We start from the raw sequence: 24163 nt of genomic DNA, 5'->3' as shown, positions 1-24163 counted from the left end.
TTTCCCTACATGGCGACATGCTGCGATGCTATGGAGGGAAAAAATTGCAGCATGTACTTTCTTTTTGCAATATTGCCCATTGTTTTCAATTGGGCCAGGGGCAGCAGTGCTGGCCCCATTGAAAACACTGGGAGAATATTGTGATCCCCTGCCGTGGCTGTGACAGCCATGCTGGGGAATTCTTCCAGCCTGCAGAGATGAGAAGGCTGTTTCCATGTGAAAACGCCTCACAAACCAGGGGTTTCCAAATGGATTGCAAGGGTGATATCAGGCCATGACTTACAATGTGGGTTATATGACCCTATGACAATATAACAGCAGAGAACACAACACATGTCTATCTTTTTAAATAGAACTCTAGCACCTGAGATGTTTATAGATGTGTTCATGTAAAGCTTTCTTAATATCGTTATTCTTTAAACTGTATATAATGGGGTTGATTAGAGGGGTGAAAACAGTATATAGCAGTGATAGGACTTTACTCGTGGTCGATGACTGTCCTCTTTTTGGGACAACATAAACAGCAAACAGAGACCCGTAGAATATGGAGACCACAATGAGGTGGGAGCTACAGGTTGAGAAGGCTTTATGTCTACCAATACTGGTTGGGATACTTAAAGTGGTGACAATAATCTTAAAATATGAAAATATAATTATTATAATAGGGATTATAACTATTAGACTACCCAGTAAAGATACCTCCAGCTGAACACCGTTGGTATCGGAGCAGGAAAGTTCTATAATAGGAACAAAATCGCAGAAGAAATGGTTAATGATGTTCGGTCCACAAAAATGTAGCATCAATATTGATAGGATGACACACAACATAATGGAAAATCCAACTAACCAAGAAATGGTGGCCAATATCACACAATATTTGCTCGTCATGATAGCAGTGTAACGGAGGGGGTTACAGATGGCCACATATCTGTCATAAGACATCACTGTGAGAAGAAGACACTCAGATCCATCTGAGGCACAGAAGAAATAAAGTTGAGTGATGCAGTCAGTAAAACTAATAGTTCCTCCGCTGTAATATGGCATGATTTGGAGCATTTTAGGGACAATATCTGTGGTCAACAAGATGTCACTGATGGACAGTTGTAAGAGGAAGAAGTACATTGGAGTGTGGAGGTTCCTGCTGGTGGACACCAGGGTGATGATTAGGAAGTTCATAAAAATTGTAAAGCAGTAAACTACTAGGAGCAGAAAAAACATTAGATTTTTTATATTCTGACTAGCCTGAAATCCAACAAGGATGAATTTTGTAACAGCTGTCATATTATTCTTCTCCAATGTGTCTGCTATGGGAGACTGGGTGAGAAAGGGTCCAGTCCAGGTTGATTGTGTCTTCATTTTATTGATGGGGAGAAGTTGATCAGTGATGTTGTCTTCCGAAAGGCTGTAAGATCATCAAAAATGTATTTAAGCTATAAAAACATTAAGAGGCATCATGAAATACTATTCCGCATGGCTAGGAATCAAAAGTAGCAAATGAAAGGGGGTGAATTTTCATCTTACCCATAAGACGCTTGTCCTTTACTGTATACTCATTGTGATTCTAAACTTTTATTGGTCTCCTGACATTGGCTATTCCAACTTTTCAACTACTAGGAAAAAATGGAAATCATAATTAAAAATTTGAGCCTGCATAGAGGCACGAGGCATACATGTGGGTCCATATTACAGAGCTGTGTGCATGCTGTATGGTGCCTCTAGACAAAGATATAGCGGTACTTGAAAGTCTGTGAATCCTTCAGAATTTTCCATATTTCTGCTAATATTTGATTTAAAACTATGTCAAATTTTGACTCAAGTCCTAAAAGTAGATAAAGAGAACCAAAAACAAAAGAGTAAAAAAATATTAGATCTGGTCAAAAATTTGAGGAAAATAAACCAATATCACATTTCTGTGAGTGGCAAAAGTATGTAAACATTTGCTTTCAGTATTAGGTGTGACACCAAACCCCTCCCCCTTGTGCAGCAATAACTGCATCTAAATATTTCAGGTAATTGTGAGAGATGAGCGAGCACGCTCGGTAAGGTCAGTTATTCGAGAGAGAATCACTCTTCTCGAGTAACTGCCTTCTTGTCCGAGTGTGCTCGGGGGGCGGCGCGGGGGTGAGAGAGTAACTGAGTAACTGACCTTACCGAGCGTGCTCGCGCATCTCTAGTAATTGTTGATTAGTCCTGTACATTGGCTTGGGGAAAATTTTTAGCTATTGATCCATGCAAACCAGCTCCAGCTCTATTGGTGGGTTTCCTTCTATGAACTGCTTGCTCCTTTTCCTTCCATAACATTTCTATACGATTAACCCCTTAGCGCCTTAATGACCGAGCCAAATTTTGGAAATCTGACACGTGTCAGTTTAACATAGAATAACTCAGTAAAGGTTTTGCATATCCAAGTGATTCTGACATTGTTTTTTCGCCACTTATTGTAATTCATTTACATAGTAAAAATAGTCTGATAGATGTTGCGTATATTTATTAAAAGTACAGAAATTGGGGACATTTAAAAAAATAGTCATTTTTTCACATTTTCAATTGCAATATCTTAAATATGTGCAAACACACTGTACAAATGTTTCATAAGATATATATTCCCACCTGTTTACTTTATTTTTAATGCACATTTGAAAAACTTCAGTTTTTTTAAGCATTTAGGAGACGTACAAATTTAACATTGATTATCAACATTTTGAGGAACACTTTGTTTTCCAAGCCAAGCCAAGATTGTAAAGATTCATAGGTGTCACAATGATAGATACCCCCACAAATGACCCTTAATGTATTCACTGAGGGGGTCAGGAGTATTTTGACTCCACAGTTTCTTTTCAGGAATTAATGCAATTTAGAGGAGAAAAAATAAAATTTAATATTTTTGCAAATGTGTCATTTTAAAGACATATTTTTTTCTATAATGCACATGAGAATCTACACCCCGAAATGGACCCCCCTGTTTGTCCTGTACTAAGAAACATACCCATTATGGCCCTAATCTTATGTCTGTATGCACAACGGGGCCCAAAATAAAAGGAGCAGCCGGTGGCTTTCAGAACAGACATTTTGCTTGAAGGTTATTGTCTACTTGTAGAACCATTAAACAGCCAAAACAATAAAAAGCCCCCACTAATGACCCCATTTTGAAAACTAGACCCCTTAACGACTACCACTAGGGGTGTACTGCGTATTTTGACCCCACAGTTTTTTAATTAATCTAAGCAAAGTAGAAGGAAAAAATTACGATTTTCATTTTTTAGCAATTGCTTTATTTTAAAAACAGTTTTTTTCATACAGCACACATCTGAATGAAGACTTTCTCCCCAAAATGGATACCCCTGTTTGTCCTGAGTTTAGTGACATACCTATTGTGGCCCTAATCTACTTATAGGACCCATGGCTAGGCCTATAATGGAAGGAACACCCTTTGGCTTTCAGGGCACAATTGAATAAATTCCAGGCCCCATTGCTCTCTTGTTCAGAAAAAAAAATCACTCCCTAAAAATATTTTCCCCCCTTTTGGCATTCCTCAAATCTTAGATGAAAGTAATAATGTAAACTGTGTGGTATTTCCGAAGACGGGGTAATTACGAAGGCTGGTTGGGATGGGCACATGGGGCAATAAAATCGGGTATCCCTCTTCCTTTCATGCTTTCTTTGGGGGGTATTTCTTGACCTCAGCGGCAGGGATGGATTGTAAAAAGTGGTGCTCTGTGAGGCTTCATAAGCTTGCTAAGGTGCGGCGGTCGCAAACAGAAGACCTTCAACAAGCTGCTCCTGGAACTGCAGGAAGGCGAGCGTTCCCGGGACTTCTTGTAAATTACACATTATAGGTAGTGATTTGAATAATGCCGTATGTGAAATCTGCTTGTGGAGACCTATAGCGGATCCCAGGCTTGAGCCCGGCCGTGGCCCTGTGTATGGCCACGTAATGTACTGCGCATAACTGGGTACGTACACAGGCGTCACCTTTTTTGTTTATATTTTCTGCGCTGTCACTTAGCGATGACGCAGGTACCTGCAGCCTGTACACAATGTAATTACACATGGGCTGCGGGCATATTCACGACCATGGAGCACAATGGGCTCTATGCTGGGGATATCCGCAGTAAAATAGAACCTGCTGCAGTCTGTTTTCTGCGAGTGATTACGTAATTCCAACCCGCTAATGTGAGCGGAATTGTGTAATCCAATGCATTTGATTGTTCCACATATTACCGTGGATCAAATGCATATGGAATCCACAATTTCTATCCGGCCATGTGAGACCGGCCTGAGGTAGATCGCTAGCTTTTTATCACGTGACCGGGGAATGCTTAATGAGGCCACCCGTCACTGCTCCAGGCTCTTGGCTACTGTTGGTGGCCAGAAACAAGGAGAATATAAAATTTCCTGGGCTCCCCAGCTCCTGCGCATGTGTCCTTCATTTTGCCAGTGGGCGCATGTGTAGAAATTGGGAAAGGTCTGTGGAGGAGCATTGCATCGGGTTCTAATGCGGAGGCCTCTGGAAAAAAGTTTCATCTCCTCTCACTGATCGTATCATTAAGGGGAGATGAAACTTCAACTTTTTTTTACTTTTACGTGATCACCATTATGCATTGGATAACGGCGATCCCATGACCAGGAACCACATACCGTGGCCCCCCACGATATCTCCAGGTTCTCAGCTACCTTTGGTAGACAGGAGCAGGGAAATTTTAAATTTCGTAGCCAATCCTTGACTTTTGCGCATGCGTCTACCATTTTGCAGACTGGCGCATGCGCCGAAGATGAGGAAGGTCTGCGCATAAAGATCCCATGGGGGGACATAGTTGGGGAACTTGAGTATGTTATTTCATCTCCCCTCACAAATACGATCCGTAAGAGGAGATGAAACTTTAACTTTTTTAACGCATACAGCGGTCCCGGGTGACACCTCCCTGCACTGGGCTATTTGACATTTATGGTTAGGACTTTGAATTGTCCATTCCAAAACTGTAACCTTATTTTTTTTAAAGGATGAAATTGTTTTATAATAATAATTTGAAATGAGTGAGCGCACTCGTCCGAGCTTGATGCTCGTTCGAGTATTAGTGTGTTCTAGACGCTCGTTACTCGAGACGAGCACCACGCGATGTTCGAGTCAATTACATTTCCTTCCATGAGAAATTTGCGCCCTTTTCTGGCCAATAGAAACACAGGGAAGGCATTACAACTTCCTCCTGTGACGTTCCAGCCCTACCCCACCCCTCTGCAGTGAGTGGCTGGCGAGATCAAGTGACCCCTAAGTATTTAAATCAGCCCCGTCCGCGGCTCGCCACAGACACACGCTAAGAGAGATCAGGTAAAGGGCTGCTGCTGTTATAGGGGCAGTGTTAGCGTCTTCAAGAACCACAACGGTCCTTCTTAGGGCCACAGCTCACCTAGTGCATTACTGTTGTGGCTGCTGTCAGCAGTTTTGCACTTTTTTTATGTATATCGGGCGTGCAGGCTATAGCATTCTCAGGCTGCAGTCTGTACTTGAGTATAGGGGCAGTATTGGTCAGACAGGGACAGTGGTAGTGTAGAATCCTTTCTACAAGAACCCCAACGGTCCTTCTTAGGGCTACCTGTGACCATGTGCATTTAACTCTGTGGTTGCTGGGAGTTGTAGTACCTCAGTATTGCACAGCAGAGCCTGCGTGCAGCCTTCATGTAAATATTTTTCGGTCCGCAGTTAGTGTAACGTCAGCGCTGTCTGCCTCTAAGTCTAGAAACCACAAATTTTTTACACCGCTCTGTGTTATACGTGTGCTGTCTCAGAAGTGTACGGTGTGTCAGACGCCCATAGATTGAAAGTGCAATACACACTGCATAGCCTCAGCCTGCATTGCATAGAAAAAAATGGAAATTTTAAAAAGAAATCCTTTTTACGGCTGAAGGTGCCCCAGTGCATTTGCCTGCGTGGCCTGTGGGACTTCACGTCCATCCAAACTGCATAGTGCACAGCAAGGCCTGCGTGCAGCCTTGATTTAAATATTTTGTGTCCGCAGTTAGTGTAACGTCTACGCTGTCTGCCTCCAAGTGCACGGCAAGAAACCACCAATTTTTTACACAAGTGCACGGTGTGTCTGACACCCATAGATTGAAAGTGAATACACACTGCATAGCCTCAGCCTGCATCGCATCGAAAAAAAAGGGAACTTTAAAAAGAAATCCTTTTTACGGCTACCGGTGACCCCGTGCATTTGTTTGCGTGGCCTGTGGGACTTCACGTCCATCGAAACTGCCTAGTGCACAGCAAGGCCTAAGTGCAGCCTTCCTTATAATTTATCTCTGGCTTCATTTTGCGCTATATTACCGCTGGCAGCCACCAACTGCGCAGAAATAATTCACAAACATTTTTACACCGCTCTGTCTCTGCTCGATTCTTAATCCACCATGCTGAGGGGTAGGGGTAGAGGACGTGGGCGAGGACGTGGAGTTCCAAGTGAGGGTGTGGGTATAGGCCGAGTTCCTGGTCCAGGCGAATCATAGCCGGCTGCTGCGGGAGTAGGAGAGAGGACAGTTTCTGGGGTCCCCAGCTTCATTTCACAATTTTTGGGTCCACGTCATAGACCTTTATTAAAAAACGAGCAGTGTGAACAGGTCCTGTCGTGGATGGCAGAAAGTGCATCCAGCAATCTAAGAACCCTCCTGTCTTCTACGCCGTCCACTGCTGCAACTCTGAATCCTCTGGCTGCTGCTCCTCCTTCCTCCCAGCCTCCTCACTCCATGAAAATGACACATTCTGAGGAGCAGGCAGACTCCCAGGAACTGTTCTTGGGCCCTTGCCCAGATTGGGCAACAATGGTTCCTCTTCCACCGGAGGAGTTTGTCGTGACCGATGCCCAACCTTTGGAAAGTTCTCGGGGTCCGAGGGATGAGGCTGGGGACTTCCGGCAACTGTCTCAAGAGCTTTCAGTGGGTGAGGAGGACGATGAGACACAGTTGTCTATCAGTGAGGTAGTATTAAGGGCGGTAAGTCCGAGGGAGGAGCGCACAAAGGATTCAAAGGAAGAGCCGCTGGACGATGAGGTGACTGACCCCACCTGGTTCGCTAAGCCAACTGAGGACAGGTCTTCAGAGGGAGAGGCAATTGCAGCCGCAGAACAGGTTGGAAGAGGCAGTGGGGTGGCCAGGGGTAGAGGCAGGGCAAGAGCGAATAATCCACCAGCTATTTCCCAAAGCACCCCCTCGCGCCAAGCCACCGTGCAGAGGCCAAGGTGCACTAAGGTGTGGCAGTTTTTCACTGAGACCGCGGATGACCGGCGAACAGTGGTCTACAACCTTTGTCGTGCCAAGTTTAGCCGGGGAGCCCCCACCACCAGCCTCACCACCACCAGCATGTGCAGGCATATGATGGCCAAGCACCCCACAAGGTGGGACGAAGGCCGTTCACCGCCTCCAGCTTGCGCCACTGCCTCTCCCCCTGGGCCCCAACCTGCCATTGAGATCCAACCCACCTCTCACGACACAGGCACGACCGTCTCCTGGCCTGGACCCCCACCCTCACCTCCGCTCTCCTCGGCCCTATCCAGCAATGTCTCTCAGTGCAGCGTCCAGCTGTGGCTAAGAGAATCGTTGGAGCGAAAGCGCAAATACGCCGTAATGCACCTGCACGCTCAAGCTTCAAATGTCCACTTAGCCAAATTGATCAGCCTGGAGATGCTCCCCTACAGGCTTGTGGAAACTGAGGCTTTCAAAAACAGCCCCGCGCTACTCTGTCCCCAGTCGCCACTATTTTTCATGGTGTGCCGTCCCAGCTCTGCACGACCACGTCTCACGCAACATTGTACGCGCCCTCACCAACTCGGTTACTGGCAAGGACCACTTAACAATGGACACGTGGACAAGCACAGGCGGGCAGGGCCACTATATCTCCCTGACGGCACATTGGGTGAATTTAGTGGAGGCTGGGACCGAGTCAAAGCCTGGGACCGCTCATGTCCTACCCACCCCCAGAATTGCGGGCCACAGATCCATGCTGGTTTCTGTGGCAGTGTATGCCACCTCCACTAAACCTTCCTCCTCCTCCCCCAACACAACCTCTACCTTGCAATCAAAACGTGTCAGCAGCAGCACGTCGCCAGCAGTCGGTGTCGCGCGGCGCGGTCAGCAGGCCGTGCTGAAACTACTCAGCTTAGGAGAGAAGAGGCACACGGCCCACAAACTGTTGCACGGTCTGACAGAGCAGACCGACCGCTGGCTTTCGCCACTGAGCCTGCAACCCGGCATGGTCGTGTGTGACAACGGCCGTAACCTGGTGGCGGCTCTGCAGCTCGGCAGCATCATGCACGTGCCATGCCTGGCCCACGTCTTTAACTTGGTGGTTCAGCGGTTTCTGAAAGGCTACCCACAATTGTCAGATCTTCTCGGCAAGGTGCGCCGAGTCAGCGCACATTTCCGCGAGTCCAACACGGACGCTGCCACCCTGTGGACCCTGCAACATCGGTTTAATCTGCCAGTGCACCGACTGCTTTGCGACGTGCCCACACAGTGGAACTCTATGCTCCACATGTTGTCCCGGCTGTATGAGCAGCGTAGAGCTATAGTGGAATACCAACTGCAAGATGGACGGCGTAGTGGGAGTCAGCCTCCTCAATTCTTTACAGAGGAGTGGGCCTGGATGGCAGAAATCTGCCAGGTCCTTGGAAACTTTGAGGAGTCTACCCAGATGGTGAGTGGCGATGCTGCAATAATTAGCATCACCATTCCCCTGCTATGCCTGTTGAGAAGTTCCCTGCAAAGCATAAAGGCTGACGCTTTGCGGTCGGAAACGGAGGCGGGGGAAGACAGTATGTCGCTGAATAGTCAGAGCACCCTCATGTCTATATCTCAGTGCGTTGAGCAGGACGAGGAGGAAGAGGGAGAGGAGCCTGAGGAGTAAGAGACAGCTGGGCCCACTGCAGAGGATACCCATGCTGCTTGCCTCTCATCCATTCAGCGTGTGTTGCCTGAGGAGGAGGAGGAGGAGGATACTCAAAGTGATCTTCCTAGTGAGGACAGCCATATGTTGCGTACAGGTACCCTGGCACACATGGCTGACTTTATGTTAGCATGCCTTTCTCGTGACCCTCGCATTAGACACATTCTGGCCACTGCGGAATACTGGGTGTACACACTGCTTGACCCACGGTATAAGGAGAACCTTTCCACTCTCATTCCAGAAGAGGAAAGGGGTTTGAGAGTGATGCAATACCACAGGGCCCTGGTGGACAAACTGATGGTAAATTTCCCATCTGACAGCGCTAGTGGCAGAAGGCGCAGTTCTGAGGGCCAAGTAGAAGGGGAGGCGCGGAGATCAGGCAGCATGTTCAGCGCAGGCAGGGGAACACTCTCCATGGCCTTTGCCAGTTTTATGGCTCCTCAGCAAGACTGTGTCACCACTCCCCAGTACAGGCTGAGTCGGAGAGAGCACTGTAAGAAGATGGTGAGGGAGTATGTAGCCGATCGTTCCACCATCCTCCGTGATGCCTCTGCTCCGTACAACTACTGGGTGTCAAAGCTGGACACGTGGCCCGAACTCGCGCTGTATGCCCTGGAGGTGTTGGCTTGCATTGTGGCTAGCGTCTTGTCAGAGAGGGTGTTTAGTGCAGCTGGGGGAATCATCACAGACAAGCGTACCCGCCTGTCAACTGACAGCGCCGACAGGTTTACACTCATAAAGATTAACAAAGCCTGGGTTTCCCCAGACTTCTCTTCTCCACCAGCGGACAGCAGCGCTACCTAAAGACCTTTGTCAATCTGTGTATAATATTCGTCCTCCTCCTCCGGCTCCTCCTCCTGAAACCTCACGTAATCACCGCGAATGGGCAATTTTTCTGTGGTCCAAAAGGCTCATATAACTTTTTTTTTATAACAATTTTCCTTAAAGCATTGAAACTTCCACCTGAACCTATTGTTTTTTAGACTGGGCTGCCTCCAGGCCTAGTTAAAAATTAAGCCACAGTACGCTAAGCGATTAATGGGTTTCACCTGCCCTCTGGGTTGGGCATGGGCAATTTTTCTGGCGTACATTTGTACTGTCGGTACATCAATTTTTCGGACCCTCGCCTACAATGTAATCCAAGTAATTTTTATGGGCTTCGCCTGCACTCATGCTACACCACTGTTTCTGGGGTTGGCCTACACTTTTGCTACAGAAATGTAACTCTGTTCTGCCTACCTATGCTTCTGCCACAGTAATGCTACAGGGGTCTGACTATACTTCAGCAACAGAAATGTAACTTCGGTCTGCCGATACTTCTGCTTCTGAAATGTTACCTTGGTTAGTGTATACTGTTACTACTGTAATTTTACTAATACTGGGCTCTGCCCATAATGCTTCAACGGACATGTTAATGGGGCATGTCTATACTGCTATAACAGAAATGTAACTAATAGTTGGCTCTGCCCATACTGCTCCTACGTAAATGTTACTGGGGCCTGTCTATACTGCTACTACTGAAATGTTTCAAATACTATGCTCTCCCTACACTGCTGCCAGGTAAATGTTTTTCTGCTGCTTTCACCATACTGCTTCTACGTAAATGTTACTGGGGCCTGTCTATACTGCTACTACTGAAATGTTTCAAATACTATGCTCTCCCTACACTGCTGCCAGGTAAATGTTTTTCTGCTGCTTTGCCCATACTGCTCCTACGTAAATTTTAATGGAGCCTGTCTATACTGCTACTACTGAAATGTTACAAATAGTAAGCTCTCCCTACACTGCTGCCAGGGAAATGTTTTTCTGCTGCTTTGCCCATACTGCTTCTACGTAAATGTTACTGGGGCCTGTCTTACTGCTACTACTGAAATGTTACAAATGCTGTGCTCTCCCTACACTGCTGCAAGGGAAATGTGAATCTGCTGCTTTGTCCATACTGCTTGTACGTAAATGTTACTGGGGTCTGACTATACTGCTACTACTGAAATGTTTCAAATGCTGTACTCTCCCTACACTGCTGCCAGGGAAATGTTTTTCTGTCGCTTTGCCCATACTGCTTCTACCTTAATGTTATTGGGGTCTGTCTATACTGTTACTACAACTGAAAAGTTACTGCACTCTGTCAATACTGCTGCAAATGAAATGTTACTGGGCTCAGCCTACACTGCTGCAACGGAAATGTGAAATGGGTGTGTCGATACTGTTACTACTACTGAAATGTTACTGGGGTCTGTTCGCACTGCTGGAACTGAAATGTTACTGGGGCCTGTCCCTAATGATACTACTGAAATGTTACTGGGGTCTGTTCGCACTGCTGGAACTGAAATGTTACTGGGGTTTGTCAATACTGCTGGAACTGAAATGTTACTGGGATCTGTCTATACTGCTGCAACTGAAATGTTACTGGGGCCTGTCCCTAATAATACTACTGAAATGTTACTTGGGTCTGTCAATACTGCTATAAATGAAATGTTACTGTGGTCCGTCTATACTGTTGCAACTGAAATGTTACTGGGGCCTGTCCCTAATGATACTACTGGAATGTTACAGGGGTCTGTCTGCACTGCTGGAACTGAAATGTTACTGGTGTCTGTCTGCACTGCTGGAAATTAAATGTTACTGGGGCATGTCGCAACTGATACTACAGAAATGTTACTGGGGTTGTCTACACTGCTGGAACTGAAATGTTACTGGGGTCTGTCTAGACTTATACTACTGAACTGTTACTGGGGTCTGTCTATACTGCTGCAAATGAAATGTTAGTGGGGTCTGTCCTACTGCTGCCAATGAAATGTTACTGGGGTCTGTACATACTGTTACCACTGAAATGTTACTAATTCTCGGGTCTGCCTATACTACTGCTACTGCTATGTTACAGGGTTGTGGAAACGGAGGCTTGCCAAAGACATGATGGTGGCGAGGCCGCGCTATTAGGTCCCAAGGCGCGACAATTTTTCAGCAACGCGGTTACTGGTAAGGTGCATATAACCACGGACACGTGGACAGGACATGTACTGCCTCAAAGACATCCCCCTCCTCCTCCTCCAACAATGAAGACATTCTTGGCAAATGCTTTCACAGTGGTCCATCTGGCGGCAGTCCAAGAATTTCACCTTAAACGATACAATAAGAGAGCCCTCCACCACGGCCCACTTAATCCTGGCCACATTCCGAAAACCAACAAAATAAAACCGCGCTAATAGGTCCGCAGTCGTGACCACTTTCCCACTAACGCGGTTACTGATAAGGTGCATATAACCACGGACACAGGGACAGGACATGTACTGCCTCAAAGACATCCCCCTCCTCCTCCAACAATGAAAATATTCTTGGCAAATGCTTTCGCAGTGGTCCGTCTGGCGGTAGTCCAAGAATTTCACCTTAAACGACACAATAAGAAAGCCCTTCACCACCCCCCGCCACGGCCCACTTAATCCTGGCCACATCCTGAAAACCAACTAAATACAAACGCGGTAGTATTCCGTTATCCCTAGCTGAAGCTTTCAGCCGACTGGTAGAGCAATGGTGGCTTAAAACTTGTTGGTACTGCTAAGTCCAAAGATTAGCGTACAGCTGAGGTCAGAATACAGGTGACTATAGAACACACCATCCCTGCAGGGCAAGGGACTGAGTGGCAGCAGGTACCGACCCTAAATAGAAGCAGGCCAGCTGAGAACCACATATTCCCTGAATGATTTTGGACTGACTGATAATGAGGCCTTTACTTGTGATCCTCTTTGGTAATTCCTAAGAAAGATCCGTGGTAGTAGCCGGAAACTTGGATTGCTATTTGCTAACACTTTGAAATGGACAATGGAAACCATATGAATGAAGCCTTTCCATTTTCCAGCTTGCGATGAGAAGGAGTGCCGACTTTCAGTACCTTGAGTATCCTTTTCATTGCAATCAAATGCTCTCTCTTGTCTTAGAAAATACTAGCTTTTCCACAAAGGTGTTGTCAATCTGTCTATACTGTTACTACTGAAATCCCAGTAATACTGGGCTATGCCTATCCTGCTGTTACGGAAATGTTACAGGGGTCTGTCGATACCGTTACTATTGAAATGTAACTGATACTGTGCTCTGCCTATACTGCAGCTACTAAAATGTTACTGGGGTCCGTCTATACTGTAACTACAGAAATGTTAATAGGGTCTCCCTAGACTTCTGCAACATAACTGTTAATGCGGTGTTTATACCTTCGCTACAGGAGTATTACAGGGGTCGGTGCATACTATGGGTGCACTAAGTGTTCCCATCGTGGTGTTCCACGTACATGGCCCCCCAAAAAATTACCCAGTCTGACTAGGGCATGCAGTGTGGGCCGAAGCCCACCTGTATTTAATCTGACGTTAGCTCTGCTGTCCAGGGCACTGCAATGGGATATATTTATGTACCGCCGGTGGGTTCCAGGGAGCCACCCACGCTGTGGGTCCACAGGGACTTCACATTATGGAGTTGTACCTGTCTGTGTCGACTTATAAAAAACCCCAGTCTGACTGGGGCATGTAGTGTGGGCCAAAGCCCACCTGTATTTTATCTGACGGTACCTCAGCTGTGCAGGGCACTGCAATGGGATTTATTTATGTACCGCCGGTGGCTTCCTGGGACCCACCCATGCTGTCGGTCCACACGGAGTTGTACCTGCCTGTGTCTACTTATAAAGAACTCCAGTCTGACTGGGGCATGCAGTGTGGGCCGAAGCCCACCTGCATTAAACCTGACTTTACCTCAGCTGTGCTGGGCACTGCAATGGGATTTATTTATGTACCGCCGGTGGGTTCCAGGGAGCCACCCATGCTGTCGGTCCACACGGAGTTGTACCTGCCTGTGTCTACTTATAAAGAACCCCAGTCTGACTGGGGCATGCAGTGTGGGCCGAAGCCCACCTGTATTTAATCTGATGTTAGCTCTACTATCCGGGGCACTGCATTGGGACAAACTACAGGAGCAATACAGCGCTATAGAGATGTGCACAGTTACGCTAGCATTGGAGTCCGCTGTAGGCCCGCGATTGCTGAGGGTTTTTGCAGAGGCCTATGTCCTGGGTGCAGTGAAAGTCCGCTTCCTGCCTAGGATTCCTGAATCTGTGAGCCGAGGCCTATGCCGTGGGCACGGTGCAAGTCTGCTCAGATTAATTTTTTGTTCATGTCTTGGGTTTCCTAGGACCCACCTATGCTGTTAGTGCAAACTTAGTTCCCATTGTGGTATTTGACCTGTCTGGCACAAAGGCACTGACTGACTTGGGTAGGGGGTAGAGCGCTGACGGCTTTCCCCTTGCAATGTGGATTGAGCTATGCGACACCTTTACAGAATGAATACTGTGTGGCACATGGATTCCCCATTGCTATGCCCACGTTTGAAGCTCCTGATGGAGGTGGCACAGGATTGGAGTTCTCATTGCTTCTGTACAGCATTGTGGGCTATCGCCCCGCCCCTTTTAAAGAGGGTCGCTGCCTGGCCCTGCCAACCCTCTGCAGTGTGTGCCTCCAGTTCCTCCTCATGGCAGACGCACTTATAAATAGACATGAGTGTGGTGTGGCTATGAGGCCAGCGTGTGGCATGAGGGCAGCTTAAGGCTGCGCAGGGACACTTTGGTGTGCGCTGTGGACACTGGGTCGTGCAGGGGGGGCAGCATGTAACCCAGGAGAAGTGGCAGCGGAGTGTCATGCAGGCAGTGATTGTGCTTTGTTGGAGGTAGTGTGGTGCTTAGCTAAGGTGTGCCTTGCTAATGAGGGTTTTTCAGAAGTAAAAATTGTTGGGGGGGGGAGGGCCCACTCTTGCCGCTATTGTGGCTTAATAGTGGGACCTGGGAACTTGAGATGCAGCCCAACATGTAGCCCCTCGCCTGCCCTATCTGTTTCTGTGTTGTTCCCATCACTTTCTTGAATTTCCCAGATTTTCACAAATGAAAACCTTAGCGAGCATCGGCGATATACAAAAATGCTCGGGTCGCCCATTGACTTCAATGGGGTTCGTTACTCAAAACGAACCCTCGAGCATCGCGGTAAGTTCGACTCGAGTAACGAGCACCCGAACATTTTGGTGCTCGCTCATCTCTAATAACTATCATCCAAAAATAATTGCTCAAATCACAGACTTTTAGTGATAGCTGAATTGTGTAAACTTGGGACCCAGCAATACATCGAGCAAAAAATCACTTAGTTGTCTCTAGTCACTTTGTTTCAATTCACTAAAACTCAGTGCTCAGTGTGAACAAGCAATTTTTCACTTTTGAATTTCTGCCGGTTCAGAGCCTCCATTCATTTTGTGTGACTATGATGCCTATTCACTAAATGCCCATCACTGCTGTGGGCAAGCATATGAACAATTATCTTTAGCACAGCTGTCATGTGCTCCTGGTCCCGACAGTCGCCCTCTGTAAAGTAACCCTAAATGCAGTGTCATCACTATCACCATGTAGAGCTGGTGTCTATTATATGGTGACTGCATTATACTGGTGTAACCGGGATCCTAAAGCTAAACCAATATCTAATCCCACTGTCTTAAAAGTTGTCTTGTAGATATAGTGCCCATGAGATTATAGATATGAAATAGATAGATAGATAGGAGATAGATAGATATGAGATGGATAGATATGAAATAGATAGATAAATATGAGATAGATAGATAGGAGATAGATAGATAGATAGATAGATAGATAGATAGATAGATAGGAGATAGATAGATATGAGATAGATAGATAGATAGATAGATATGAGATAGATAGATAGATAGATAGATAGATAGATAGATAGATAGATAGATAGATAGATAGATAGATATGAGATAGATAGATATGAGATAGAAGATAGATAGATAGATAGATAGATAGATAGATAGATAGATAGATAGATAGATAGATAGATAGATATGAGATAGATAGATATGAGATAGAAGATAGATAGATAGATAGATAGATAGATAGATAGATAGATAGATATGAGATAGATAGATAGATAGATAGATAGATAGATAGATAGATAGATAGATAGATAGGAGATAGATAGATAGATAGGAGATAGATAGATATGAGATAGATAGATATGAGATAGAAGATAGATAGATAGATAGATAGATAGATATGAGATAGATAGATAGATAGATAGATAGATAGATAGATAGATAGATAGATAGATAGATAGATAGATAGATAGATAGATAGATAGGAGATAGATAGGAGATAGATAGATAGATAGATAGATAGATAGATAGATAGATAGATAGATAGGTGATAGATAGATAGGTAGATAGATAGATAGATAGACAGATAGATAGATAGATAGATAGATAGATATGTGATTGATAGATAGATAGATAGATATGTGATAGATAGATAGATAGATAGATAGATAGATAGATAGATAGATATGTGATAGATAGATAGATAGATAGATAGATAGATAGATAGATAGATAGATAGATAGATATGTGATAGATAGATAGATAGATAGATAGATAGATAGATAGATAGATAGATAGATTGATTCTGAAAGTTTATGGAGGAGAGGGGTGATTAGTTCATGACCCTAATTTTTTCAGACTTTAGCAACATTCCTGGTTGCTTTCTAAGAGACCCAGCTATGCTGCAAAAAGCTTTGAGCAGACCAGGGACAACAGTCACAAAGTGCAGTGAGGTTTGGGGGACCCCAAGCCGAACTTCTGTACCTGGACCCCTGAAACTTTAGCTATGCCCCTGATAATTAGCTAAACCCATATATTTTAAAAGCAAAGCAGAAAAGAACTACCGGTAGTCAGCCCCTGGTAAAATGTCTTAACCTGGCATGAGACGTCTTCATCCTTGAGAGTTATCACCATAATGAATCATTAACTTATTTCACATCAGTCATCCGTGTAGCACAACACCTGCACATAACACATATAACACAGTAAGTATAACATATCTAGCACCTACATATAACACTTACGTCCAGAATATTCTACTGATGAGAATGTGTCTCCTGCTGCTTCACTACTTCATCCTCAGAATCTCTACTGTTCAGAGGCTTCCAATCACCAAGTAATAGAAGAAGCTTCCAGATGTGAGAATTGATGTGGTGTCAGACACATGAAGGTGCCCTATACTGCTAGAGAGAACCAGAACTGGCCGTGTTTATATACTAATACTGACAAGTTTCATCGCACTTTGTCACCTTGTCCCCTGTGTGCAGTATAGATGTCTATTCTCAGCTCTTCGTCCTCTGAGCCCAATGATGTCACTTCTGAAGAAGTTCTCTGTGAAAAGTACAAATTATTGTTTAGAAAAAGTTCAAATAAAAGTTCAAAGTTTGAAAAAAGGTCAATAACTTTTCTCCATCTGCTGTAGTGTCTGTCAAATGGATTTGTAGCATGATATATCAAACTATAAAATCATACACAGCGCAATTCTTCATAAATTGTGTTAAATTGTCAATGGTTTTTCTGAGATTTTACACAAATCATAGCAAAACGCTGAAATATGTCGGTGAGGGACCTTGCAGTCAGGGAAGATCACCGCCTGAGGCAAAGCGCTCCAACCCCTTATGGATGGTGCAGCCTGTGCAGAGGTAGCAGTTGCATCTGAGGCACCATTTTCCAGATAAGGAGAATAGTTCATTAACAGTTATGTGCATTACCCTTCATATTGAGGAATGACAGTCTTTCTCTCTGACTTCAGGGCCATGGTCGCTTAGTGGACAAAGACTGATAACAATGTTAGTCTATGAATAACTCGTGTGGGATCGAAGGGCATCCCCGCCAGGACCCCCTGCCATCTTCTGCCTTGGTCTGAAAAAATAAAAGTTAGGAGTCTAAAAATACAGCAACAAAAAGCAGTTTTTATTTAAGGAAACATTTTATTTACTTTTTTAAAAATAGCCAAGCATTAAAGATGAGCGAGCACACTTGTCCGAGCTTGATGCTCGTTCGAGCATTAGGGTACTCGAGATGCTCGTTACTCGAGTCGAACACCACGTGGTACTCGAGTCAATTGCATTTCCTTCCCGGAATGTTAGTGCCATTTTCTAGCCAATAGACATGCGGGGAAGGCATTACCACTTCCTGCTGTGACGTGCCAGCCCTATCCCACCCCACAGTAGTGAGTGGCTGGGCCGATCAGGTGACCGCCGAGTACTTAAACTGGTCCCGCCCGCGGCTCGCCTCCGACGCATGCTGGCAGAGGTTAGGGAAAGTGCTGCTGCTGATATAGGAAAAGTGTTAGTGTAGGATCCTGTCTTCAAGAACCCCAACGGTACTTCTTAGGGGACCTTATTGTATGCATTACTGTTGTGGCTGTGGAGGCCATTTCAGCTATAGCGTTCTCAGTCTGCAGTGCATTATACAGAGTTTAGGGAAAGAGCTGCTTATATAGGGAAAGTGTTAGAGTAGGATCCTGTCTTCAAGAACCCCAACAGTCCTTCTTAGAGTGTACACAGCCACTTCTATAGGGAAACTTATACACTATACAGTCCTGATCCAAAGCTCCCTCTTAGGGCTACATATGACAGTGTGCATTATACTTGTGGCTGGCTGGGAGTTCTAGTGCATCCATTTTTGTATTACACATCTAGGCCTGTTCCCAGCCTTTCAGTAATAGTGTTCTCAGGCTGCAGTGCCGTACAACCAGCTCTCACCATGAAACTGCTCTCTAACATCTCCTAGCCTACTGCGAACGACTTCATTTATACCATCCTGTGTCTGCAGTGCATTACACAGAGGTCTCACCGCTAAACAGTACTGTAATATTTCCTGGGCCACTGCAAAGTATTTCAGCTCTGCCGCTGTGCAGAGCGTCTCACAATACCCTTTCCTTGGTGGGGTTGTGATAGCCGCAGTTATCAGCACTATCCACTGGCTTTAGAGTCTTCTCCCACTCCACATAGCCTCTCTTATCTACAAGTCTCTGTGAGTGGTAAATTACCCCTAGGTATCAGCGCAAGACAGCGGGTTTATTTTTTCAAGTCACAGCATAGAGCCTCTGCTATCTACGAGTCTCTGTGTGCTGTGAATTAAGGCCCAGTTGTCAGTGCTGTACAGTGGGGTAATTTATTTGAGCCCTGCACTATTCTTAATCCGCCATGATGAGGAGTAGGGGTAAGGGTCGAGGACGAGGACGTCCAAGTGAGGGTGTGGGCACAGGCCGAGTTCCTGATCGTGGTGAATCACAGCCGGCTGCTGCGGGATTAGGAGAGAGGCAAGTTTCTGGGGTCCCCAGCTTCATATCACAATTTATGGGTCCACGTGGTAGACCTTTATTGCAAGCAGAGCAGTGTGAGCAGGTCCTGTCGTGGATGGCAGAAAATGCGTCCAGCAATGTATGGACCACCCAGTCTTCTACGCAGTCCACTACTCCCGGCCTAAGGCCAGCAACTCTGAATCCTCTGGCTGCTGCTCCTCCTTCCTCCCAGTCTTCTCAATCCATGAAAATGACATATTCTGATAAGCAGGCAGACTCCCAGGAAATGTTTTCGGGTCCCTGCCATGAGTGGGAAAAACTGGTTCCTCTCTTACCTGAAGAGTTTGTCGTGACCGATGCCCAACTTTTGGAAAATTCCCGGAGTCCGGGTGATGAGGCTGGGGACTTCCGGCAACTGTCTCAAGAGCTTTTTGTGGATGAGGATGATGAGACACAGTTGTCTGTCATTGAGGTAGTAGTAAGGGCAGTAAGTTCGAGGGAGGAGCAGACAGAGGATTCAGAGGAAGAGCTGCTGGAAGATAAGGTGACTGACTCCACCTGGTTTGCTAAGCCTACTGAGGACAGGGCTTCAGAGGGGGAGGCAAGTGCAGCAGCAGGACAGGTTGGAAGAGGCAGTAGAGTGGCCCGGGGTAGAGGCAGGACCAGAGCGAAGAATCCCGCAACTGTTTCCCAAAGCACACCCTCGCGGCAAACCTCCGTGCAGAGGGATAGGTGTTCAAAGGTGTGGATGTTTTTCAGTGAGAGCGCGGACGACCGACGAACACTGGTGTGCAAACTGTGTTGCACCAACATCAGCCGGGGAGCCACCATTACCAGCCTCACCACAACCAGCATGCGCAGGTATATGATGGCCAAGCACCTCCACTGTCCTCCACTCCAACCAGCAATGTCTCTCAGCACAGTGTTCAGCTGTCGCTAACACAAGCATTGGAGCGAAATCACAAATACGCCGCACGCACCCGCACGCACAAGCTTTAAACATGCATATTGCCAAATTAATCAGCCTGGAGATGCTGCCGTACAGGCTTGTGGAAACGGAGGCTTCCAAAAACATGATGGCTGCGGCGGTCCCGCGCTACTCGGTCCCCAGTCGCCACTATTTTTTACGGTGTGCCATCCCAGCCCTACACCAGCATGTCTCCCGCAACATTAATAATGCCCTCACCAACGCGGTTACTGGGAAGGTCCACTTAACCACGGACACATGAACAAGTACTGGCGGGCAGGGCCACTATATCTCCCTGACTGCACATTGGGTGAATTTGGTGGAGGCTGGGACCGAGTCAGAGCCTGGGACAGCTCACGTCCTACCCACACCCAGAATAGCGGGTCCTACCTCGGTGCTGGTATCTGCGGCGTTTTATGACACCACCTCCAAACCCTCCCCCTCCTCCTCGACCACGTCTACCTCTCAATAAAAAAGTGTGAGCACGTCGCCAGCAGTCGCTATCGCGAGACGCGGCTGCACAGCCGTGGGCTAGCATCAGCAGGCCGTGCTGAAACTAATCAGCTTAGGTGACAAGAGGCACACGGCCCCCGAACTGTAGCAGGGTCTGACAGAGCAGACCGATGTCTTCAATCTGGTGGTTCAGCGGTTTCTGAAAAACTACCCTTACTTGTCTGACCTGCTCGGCAAGGTGCGCCGCGTCTGCGCACATTTCCGCAAGTCCACCACGGACGCTGCCACCCTGAGGACCCTGCAACATCGGTTTAATCTGCCAGAGCACCGACTGCTGTGCGACGTGCCCACACAGTGGAATTCTACACTGCACATGTTGGCCAGGCTCTACGAGCATTGTAGAGCAATAGTGGAATACCAACTCCAACATGGGCGGCGTAGTCGTAGTCAGCCTCCCCAATTCTTTACCTGGAGTGGGCCTGGATGGCAGATATCTGCCAGGTCCTCGGAAACTTTGAGGAGTCTACCCAGATGGTGAGTAGCGATGCTGCAATCATTAGCGTTACCATCCCGCTGCTATGGCTGCTGAGAAGTTCGCTGCAAAGCATAAAGGCCGACGCTTTGCTGTTGGAACAGGAGACGGGAGATGAGAGCCAGACCACCCTCATGTCTATATCTCAGCGCGTTTCGGAGGAGGAGGAGGGGGAGTATTAGGAGGAGGAGGAGGAGAGAGAAGAGACTGCTGGGCACACTGCAGAGGGTACCCATGCTGCTTGCCTCTCATCTGTTCAGTGTGTATGGGCTGTGAAGGAGGAGGATCCTGAAAGTCATCTTCCTAGTGAGGACAGCAATATCTTGCGTACTGGTACCCTTGCACACATGGCTGACTTCATGTTAGGCTGCCTTTCTCATGACCCTCGCGTTAGACACATTCTGGCCAACACAGATTACTGGGTGTACACCCTTCTTGACCCACGGTACAAGGAGAACCTTTCCACTCTCATTCCCGAAGAGGAAAGGGGTACGAGAGTGATGCATTACCACAGGGCCCTGCTGGTGGAAAAAGTGATGCTAAACTTTCCATTTGACATCACTAGTGGCAGAAGATGCAATTTCGAGGGCCAAGTAGCAGGGGAGGCGCGGGGATCAGGCAGCATGTCCAGCGCATGCAGGGAAACACTCTCCAAGACTGCGTCACCACTCCCCAGTCAAGGCTGAGTCGGAGGGAGCACTGTAAAAAGATAGTGAGGGAGTACGTAGCCGATTGTACCACTGTCCTCCGTGATGCCTCTGCTCCATACAACTATTGGGTGTCAAAGCTGGACACGTGGCCTGAACATGCGCTGTACGCCCTGGAGGTGCTGTCCTGCCGCTAGTGTCTTGTCAGAGAGGGTATTTAGTGCAGCTGGGGGAATTGTACCCATCTGTCCACTGCCAGTGCCGACATGCTTACGCTCCTAAAGATGAACAAAGGCCTTGATTTCCCCAGACTTCCCTTCTCCAACGTTGGAAAGCAGCGGAACCTAATGATTCTTTTCGCTGCAACAGGAGAAAAAAGCATCACCACAAAAAAGGGGGAATTAACTTTGTCAATCACTCTCCGATATTATTATTCCTCCTCCTAAAACAGCATGTCATAATGCTGAACTGCCAATTTTTTTGCGGCCCAAAAGGCTCTGTTTAAAAGTTTTTTATAATTTTTTCAAAGTTTCAAAATTATTGATACTTTAACAGAAACCAATTTTTTTTACAGGGCTGCCTCCAGGCTCAGTTATTAGGGGTTGATGCAGGGAACAGTCTGATTGCCATTAGGAAGTCGGGAAGGAATTTTTTCCCCAAAAGGGCTAATTGGCTTCTGCTCTTGGGGTTTTTTGCCTTCCCCTAGATCAACAAAACAGGAGGCTAACAGACTGGACTAGATGGACATTGTCTTCATTCAGCCTTACAAACTATGTTACTATGTTACAAATTAAGCAACAGCGAGCTATATCTTTAAACAATGTTTATGGATTTCACTTGCCCTCACTGTTGAGCAATTTTTCAGGGGTACACTTGTACTCTTGGTGCACCAATTTTTCTGGCTCTCGCCTATACTGTTGTCTAACTAATTTTTCCGTCCTTCGCCTACACTCTTGGTACACCAATGTTTCAGGGGTTCGTCTTTACTCTAGCTACAGAAATGTTACAGGGGTCTGCCTATACTTTTGCAACAGAAATGTTACTGGGGTCCGCCTCTACTTTTGCTACAGAAATGTTACTGGGGTCTGCCTATTGTTTTGCTACAGAAATATTACTGGGGTCCGCCTATACTTTTGCTACAGAAATGATACTGGGGTCCGCCTCTACTCTTGTTACACCAATGTTTCAGGGGTTTGCCTACTCTCTTGCTACAGAAATGTTACAGTGGTCTTCCTATACTTCTCCTACAGGAGTGTTACAGGGGTCTGCCTATACTTCTGCTACAGGAATGTTACTGGGGTCCGCCTATACTTTTACTACTGAAATGTAATCTGACACCTACACAGAATGAATAGTGTGTGGACACATGGATTTCCCATTGCTATGTAACTCGCGGCACCTTGGATCACGCAAGATGGAGGCTGGCAATGATCCTGACCCCGGACCTGCTCACATACTTCCTACACAGACTATTGCGGGTCCTACCTCGGTCATGGATTCTTGGCCTTGTTATGCCACCTCCTCCTCCTGCTTGGGGTCAGGGGATCAGCACTGGGCATCATGTATTTTCTCTCGTGTTACCACAGTTATCTGAGACACTGGTTTGGTCCAAACAAAAGGAGCGTTACTGCATTAATGAGATGTTCACAGCTGCACTAGCATCCGAGTCCACTTTATGCCCACGATTGCTGAGGGTGTGGGCAGAGGCCGAAGTCCTGGGAGAAATACATCTGCACCTGGTTTGGCCCGTGGAACTTCTTCCTGGTTCATCCAGTCTTTGGAGCAATGAAAGCAAACGCAACTAATTTAATGAAACGTTCACAGCTGCACTAGCATCGGAGTCCACTTTATGCCAACGATTGCTGAGGGTGTGAGCCGTGGTTGAGGTCTTTGGCAGGGTGAAACTGCCTTGTTTGGGTGCTCTGATTTCTTTATGTGTAATACTTTCCTTGGGTTCCAGGGGCTCGTCTATGCTGTGGGTGCACAAAGAATTCCCATTGCCTTGCTTTACCTGTCTGGCAAAAACCCACCGACTGACTAGGGCAGAAATGTGGGCCGAGGCCCTTAGCAGGGTTAAACTCTGCAATGTTTGGGCACTCTGATTTCCTCATGTGTAATTCTTGAGTTATTTGGGCTCGCCTATGCTGTGAGTGCTCAAAGACTTCCCATTGAGGTGTTTTACCTGTCTGGCACAAATGCACTGACTGACTAGGGTAGAAATTTGGGCCGAGGTCCTTGGCGGGGTGAAACTCTGCCCTGTTTGGGCGCTCTGATTTCTTCTTGTGTAATACCATCTTTGTGCACCGACAGCATAGGCAAGCCCAAGGAACTCAAAGACTTTCGATTGTGGTGTTGAGCTATCTAACACCTACACAGAATGAATTGTGTGGGGACACATGGATTTCCCATTACTATGTAACTCACGGCACCTTGGGTCACACAAGGTGGAGGCTGGGACCGAGCATGACCCTGGGCCCGC

The 24163-nt window shown here is 46.7% G+C and overlaps 1 protein-coding gene across 1 annotated transcript; it reads right to left on the bottom strand.

The window, feature by feature from the left end:
• Positions 1 to 357: 357 nt before the first annotated feature.
• Positions 358 to 17594, bottom strand: LOC136610420 (olfactory receptor 6B1-like). The gene is made up of 2 exons (XM_066589650.1): positions 17548 to 17594; positions 358 to 1402 (listed from the first exon to the last, which is right to left on the bottom strand). The coding sequence occupies exons 1-2, from the start codon at positions 17592 to 17594 to the stop codon at positions 358 to 360; spliced, it is 1092 nt and encodes a 363-aa protein (XP_066445747.1).
• Positions 17595 to 24163: the final 6569 nt, after the last annotated feature.

This window comes from Eleutherodactylus coqui, chromosome 2, assembly GCF_035609145.1.
Source record: "Eleutherodactylus coqui strain aEleCoq1 chromosome 2, aEleCoq1.hap1, whole genome shotgun sequence".
Lineage (NCBI taxonomy): Eukaryota > Metazoa > Chordata > Amphibia > Anura > Eleutherodactylidae > Eleutherodactylus > Eleutherodactylus coqui.
The sequence above is the reverse complement of the archived record's forward strand: the minus strand, read 5'-3'. Positions and strand labels throughout refer to the sequence as shown.